Source organism: Bactrocera tryoni, chromosome 2 (genome assembly GCF_016617805.1).
Source record: "Bactrocera tryoni isolate S06 chromosome 2, CSIRO_BtryS06_freeze2, whole genome shotgun sequence".
NCBI classification, from domain to species: Eukaryota; Metazoa; Arthropoda; class Insecta; order Diptera; family Tephritidae; genus Bactrocera; species Bactrocera tryoni.
This window is the reverse complement of record NC_052500.1, coordinates 50,517,372-50,524,312: the sequence shown is the minus strand read 5'-3', so window position 1 is coordinate 50,524,312 and position 6,941 is coordinate 50,517,372. Positions and strand designations below refer to the sequence as shown.

At 37.7% G+C, this 6,941-nt stretch overlaps 1 protein-coding gene across 1 annotated transcript; it reads left to right on the top strand.

Annotated features, from left to right (window-relative positions):
* Positions 1-5,029: 5,029 nt before the first annotated feature.
* Positions 5,030-5,794, top strand: LOC120769645 (histidine-rich glycoprotein-like). Its single transcript, XM_040096750.1, has 2 exons — positions 5,030-5,078; positions 5,162-5,794. Exons 1-2 carry the CDS (start codon positions 5,067-5,069, stop codon positions 5,792-5,794), a joined length of 645 nt encoding a protein of 214 aa, XP_039952684.1. The 5' UTR covers positions 5,030-5,066.
* Positions 5,795-6,941: the final 1,147 nt, after the last annotated feature.

Here is a 6,941-nt window from a genome sequence, read left to right as displayed (position 1 = left end):
GAGAACTTAAATTAATTCAAATCCATTCGCTAATTTCTTTTTACAATCCTGTAAAAACACCGCTTAAAAAAATTAGAGCGCAGATGGAGTCAACTAGTTAATTCAAAACATTTGAGCCACTTAGTCGCCAGATGTCGCAAACGGGCGAAAAACCATTTGTATGAATTGCAAAATCAATCATGGTGAACTCTAGAAAATTGCCTATGGTGGTGCTGGATGGGTGATTGATAGTGCTCATGACACCACATAGTATGTCTGGTGTAAACTCATTTAAGATTTGTTACTTAAAATATTCAATATTATTATATTTTTCTGAGCTGCTAAAAGAAGATTTGAAAGGTCAACCTTTCAGAATTTAGTTGACGAATCAAAAGATTATGAAGAGACTAGGGATTGCAATAATATATTACAATAAATTTTTGGAAAACATTCATCCACGTATTGAGATTTAGCGGCGTTAATTGACTCTGATGCTGAAATACATACATATGTATAATGGCCACCCACATAATATCCGACAATTTACCATTTTTCACTGGTGCGCATGAATGAAATGTCTTTATTCTTCTTTAATGGCGTAGACACCGCTGTTTGGTGTCAATTAGAGATTCCAAGCTTGGCCAAGCCCTTCTTCCCCTGTTCGTTCCAACGAAGTGGATGTTTTCCTCTTCCTCTGCTTACCCAGGCGGGTACTGCGTCGAATACTTTCAGAGCTGGAGTGTTTTCATCCATTCAGACGGCATGACCTAGCCAGCGTAAAGGCTGTCTCTAAATTTGCTGAACTACAAGTATGTCAATGTCGTCGTATATCTTGTACAGCTCATCATTGCATCGACTGCGGTATTCGTCGTTGCCAATGCGCATAGGACCATAAATCTTCTACAGAACATTTCATTATATCGTCCCTTGGTTACATCGTACTTCTCTTTCGCCGGAGTGTAGGCGCAAATCAGCGATAAGTTGAAGAACTTCGCGTTGATGAGGATTGTGGCTAGACGTTCGGGGTGTGTGCCAGGACTCGGCAACTGAGTCTCTCTCCAACCACACAATTTACGCTTCTTTATATGGCCTACTAGCGCTTGTCTAGTCCATCGCACTTCTTGGACGGCTTACGAGGAAATCAACCTATTGGGCAGCGACCCTTCCCAATTAAAGGACCGGTCTTTCCAGGTGAATGCCCTTAAATCGTAATCCTTAACAGGCTTGAAGTGGTCGTCATCGAAACGGGGTATCTCATCCGAGGCTGTTTTAATCCTTTCCTGGCTGGTGTTTTTTTAAGTGACGGTCCCAACCCCAGCGCGCAACCCTATGGAGGCAAGATTCGCCCTCAACGGATGTTTTTCGGATACTCAAGGGGTACTTGGTCTAAGACCAGAAGTTGTGAGCTACTTTAGCCATATGCAAAAAAATCGTTTCCGACTACCAACAAGTGAATAGCGCTCAGAGAACTTTCCTCACTTACGAGAACTTCATCTATATATGGCTCCATTCTGTGTATTTATGCAAAACTAAAAAAAGTTCTCTAGTTTAATTTTAGGTATAGTTTGGGACATACATATCGTCACCTGAAATGCAAAATAACGTAACATCACTTTTCGTAGGTTTACAGGAGAAGCAAAAAACCGTATAAAAAGAAAACCACTTGAGATATTGAAACAAAATTTTCAAATCTGAATTAACATGAAACTATAGGTATATTTTAGAAAAAAAGAAATAAAGAAAATAGTAAGCAAATTTTATAGTAGGTGTCTTACGTTATTTTGAATTTTCATTTCTGAAACAAAATAACGTATGATCAATCTAAATTTGTATAAAAATTAAAAATTTGAATATTAATACTTTTTTTAATTTTAAATAAAAACAGTTGCAAGTTTTTCATATTATTATATATTTTATTTATTAAATAACTAATTATTCAAAAGGTATATTATCATAAAAGTAATAACAGTCTGCTGGAATTGAAGCTTCTAGGTCCTGCAGATGTTGTCATTTTTTCTTAGTTATTGTTAAACTTTGCAAAAGAATAGGCTGCTGAACTTCTAAAAAAGCACGGGTCTGATCACTTGGATCATGGAGTCGCTAAACCGAACTCTGGCGGCTCCTTCTCTATCCATATACCGAGGGAGTTGTAGGTGGGAAGAAGCCCTTGGAGAAAAGGGACAGCGAGCTTCTTCACGGATGGGTCAAAGGTGGAGGGGTCTACTCTCAGGAGCTCTCTATCAACTCTAGTTTCTCCAACTTCCTAAGTATTGCAGTGTCTTCCAGGCCGAGATTGGAGCCATTAAGGTAGCAGTAGATTTACTATTCCGGAGTGCAGCATCCTTCTGAGGAGTGACCATCGACTCAGATAGCAGAGCGGCGATTCCAGCCTTGAACTCATTAATAATGAGAGAATTCAGAGCTGATCGAAGACCTAACCTCGCTATCAATAGCATCGAGTGTCTTTGTGATAAGAATGATATGAGTGCCAGACCACAGCGGAATCGCAGGAAACATGAGCTAGCAAGAAGAGGCACCCTAGAACCGCTATCGGTAGAATGGGGGCGGATCCGTGCTCCCGTATCTTATTCTATTACTACTCGGCCACAATTTTTACAGACGCTGTCGAAAAAGTCTTTTATCCAAGATCGTTCGCATGAGATCTAGTGATCTCTTTGCCCTCGGTAAGACAGTCTTTCTATACTTTAGGGACTTGTAACACGCCATTGTCCTATTGGCTTCCACGTAGTAAGGTTGGGAGTCCTACCAGACGCCATCTTCAGTAGCTGTATGGAAGAAGATTAGATGGAAACAACTCAACACTTCCTTCTTGGCTGTCTTGAGCTAGGGAGGTCAAGACTTAATCACTTGGGGGCGCATACCTTCAGGCATCCCACCGAACTGGCGGAAAGCGTTTTGTTAATTTATAAGTTCGAACACAGAGGTTCTTCTTTTCTATGGCCTCACAAATGACTACATATACATATATATATAGTAGTCCACGTTTGATCAACCATGTAGCCTAAACTAACCAAAGCACATTGAAATTAATCACTAAAAATAAACATAAGCAATAAATGAAGGCTAACTTCGATATAAAAAAAAAACAAACACTCTGTTATATTTACATATGTACATGAGGGATGATGCGTTATTTTGTTTAACGAAATCAAGCACTTGATGATACGTTTTTTTGAATTTGTAACATAGATTGGGTATTTTTGATCGGAGAGACTTAAAATTTGTGACACATATATAATATGATGTGGTAAATCGTAATTAGAAAAAAACTCAATTTTGAATTTTTTGATGATACGTTATTTTGCATTTCAGGTGACGATATGTTCTTATATTGACAAAATGAAAATACCAAGGGAATTAATGATCAAATGAAATGAAATGAAGAAGGTTTGGTCAATAAGAATACTCATGAACAAAGAAGGTTTAAAAATTTTGGCTTGATACAACAAGATCACGTCGAGATAATTTTCAGCAATACTAATAAATATGAACACAATCAATATTAAGAGGTATAACCAGCATGATTTACTAATGTTAGAATAGATTCTGACGGTGTGAATTGGGCTATCTTTAGCTGAAAAATGTTTGCAAAAATATGGTGTACAGGTAGCAAGCAAAGTCATTCGGGAAATATCACTTAAAGGTATTTACTGATCCCAAAAACAAAGTGAGCTTGAATATGCTGTCGATAATCTTCGGGAAAAGAAAACGTTTCTAAATATTTAAAATAAATTCTTTAAAAAATAATAGATAATAAACATTTGGTTCTGTTATTAGTGGAATAGCTCAAAATTCTTTACATTATTATGAACAGGGTATATTAAGTCTGACACAAAGTTTGTAACATCTAGAAGGAAGCGTTGAAAACCCTATAAAAATATACAAATGATGAGCATGACGCGATGAGTCCATTTAGTCACCCGAAATTTTTGAGATATTTCCCTAGAAGACGCTCATTTGTAGGAACGGCTGATCGGTCAAAATCCTGGTTTGGAAATTTTTTTATATAAAAAATATCTTCACCGAATTTGACATAGATTGTTGTTCTGACTGATCAAAAGCAAGTTGTTCAATGGATACTTTTATTTTTTGGAGGCTACTTTGTCTTCGATGTAACCGCAGTTAACGTTTTGTATTTGTCATTTATTCTTTTATAATGGCTTGGGAGTTCCTCTTGAAAAGAAGGCTGTCAGTTTCGAGTCGACACTAGTAGTCTCTGCAAAAAACACTGGCAAACACCGTTTCTCGCTTTTTCGACTTTAACTCAAATGTTTTTAGGTAATATCAGAAGTAATGCATATAAACATGCAATCGCATGCAGGCTCTCAAAAATTTCGTGCATTACTTTTGTGAAAAATGCGTTTTGGGAAAGAGAAAGTAAATTAGGTACTTTGAACATTACTTGGAGCCGTTGCATTGATTTAGACGAGTGCGGTAGGTTAGGCAAGACCACCGTGGTGTAAATTAGCCATGACTAAAGTTAGTAAACGGCGAGTGAATTCAAAGTAGAGCAGCAGTGAACGCAAACGAAAACGAAGTAACAGAAACCTAATGAACTCTTCACAGTTTAGGTTATGGTTCCACATTTTAGGACACAAATCTAACTAAAAGCTATGGGAAAGGCACTCAACATGATCGAGGAAAATTGTGCAATCAGTTGTTCAGTGTTGATAATTAACGCTGCTATAATTTGCTAATGAGTCTCGCACTGGAAGAAGTGAATGCCGAACAGCGAGCGGTAACGCCCGGCTACTAACATGAACATATGTATGTACGTGCCACCAGTAGCTGCAGCTCAATAAGTATCGACATGCATGGGATTACTGATAAAACAACAAAATGTGCTTAGGCGCCTATTGGAAAGTGGTGCAGAAAAATTAAATTCGAAATATGAATTAAGAGAAAATTAAACGAAAGAAAAATTAAATGTATTTCTCGGGGTATAAAAGCGTCAGTCAGCACTGGCAAAAGCACAGTTCATTCAGGTCTATCGATCGTTAACACTTAAGCAAAGCTAAAGTACAAACCGTTTTCAAAAGCAATCACTCATAACTAGCTGCGGTACAATGGCCTTTAAGGTAAGCTTCGTTTTCAAAACGTTTATTAAGCAGCTCCAAATAAACACGACAATTAATCGTATCCTTTTTTTCCACCAATTTAGTTTATCGCTGCATTCGCTCTCTGTTCTGCGCTGGTCGTAGTCAACGCCGCACCATATATACATCACGAAGAGAGCGGCGGACACGAGCATGAGGTACACAGCGGCGGCTCTAGTCACGCATCCATACACTTGGTCTCACATGACGATCATCATGATGAGCATGGACACGAACATGGTGATGGCCATGATTCGCATGCCGAGTACCATTTCAACTATGGTGTTAAGGACAAGAAAACCGGTGACTATAAGGAGCATAGCGAAAAACGTGATGGCCACAAAGTAACCGGACATTATGAGTTGATTGATGCCGATGGCCATAAGCGCACTGTCCACTACACAGCTGACAAACACAGCGGTTTCCATGCCGTCGTACACCGCGAACCCACACATCATCATGTTGCTGATCACGGACACACCAGCTACTATGGCGGTTATGCCCATCTCGAGGAACATCATGGTGGTGAGCATGGTCATGAACATGGCCATGGACACGGTCATCATGGTCATGAGAGCGGTTTCTCGATCAAACAGGAGCATGGTGTGCCTTTCCACCACGAAGCTCATCACGAAAGCGCTCACGAAGGTGGTAGTGAAGGTGGCCACGATGGTGGACACGGTTATGGTGGTCATTAAGACTGCCTATGGCTGGGATGTAGCATTTAGACGCAAAAATATTTGTGTTGCTCAAAGTTTGTTGTGTAATGAAAAACTACTGTTATATTTAAGTTTAATTTTATAGTTTAGCAAAGCATTGAGTGTTTCTGTAAAACCAAAAATATCCTATTATTTTAGTTGAATTTTTCCTAATGTTAATAAAGCAATTTAAAAATCAAAGTTTCGACGTAATTTTTTTCATTCAGATTTTTTTTTTACAAAAACTACGATATTTTTTAAAACCTTTTCTTTTATTTTAACTGTAATTTCTTTTGGGTAGTCAATTTAGGTCCAACATAAAAACCGTTCGAAATCTATCCCAAAAATGCTCAAAGGATTAAAGTCTGGAGTTATAGTGAATCCCAGGGTGTTCACGGAAAATTTTCGTGCCGTTTGTAAAGTGAATTATAATATTTTTTTACCGAAATGTACAACCTTTTTAACATGATTCTATATTAGATGCTGAAAAACCTTTATCACATTAAAAACTGGACTCATCATCCCAAGTTTAAAAACTTTGGATTATAATCCAAACCCAAATTGAGGTACATTATTTATTAGCAAAATCTAAACCCAGCTCTTCAGTTACATAAGTTTAGTTGCTTACTAAATTTAGATTTTTAATATCGTCTATCTATTCATCTGTTGCCTGATGGTTTTCGACGGAGGTACTGGTGCTGGTAATGTTAAGGAAATATGTAAAATCAGTTGTGGATTAACTTCGAAACCTTCGAAGGGCAAACTACTATTTGGATTATCTAACTAATTAATGTCAAAATTAAGAAGTTGCCGTTTGAAAAATTCCGTAGTTTACAATGGGTGTGGTATGCTATTTCTGCCTCATTTGGAGTTAGTCGTACTTTGGCTTAATTATTTTTAAAATTAACAGCATATCGATGGGAAATAAATTTGATTGTATCAATTTCAATCCACAACACGATTGCTGAGATGTGACTATTTCAGCTCGATAATATCCATTCTGTATACTCGATGGATTCTGAAGGAATCTTAGCCTCAGAATCATCAATTCCCTAAGCAAAACACATCTAACGTGTCTATTAATCAGAAGAGTCCTCGTAACTTTCAGAGAAGAAGATCCCATCTTTGAAGTATTGTAAAATTAAAT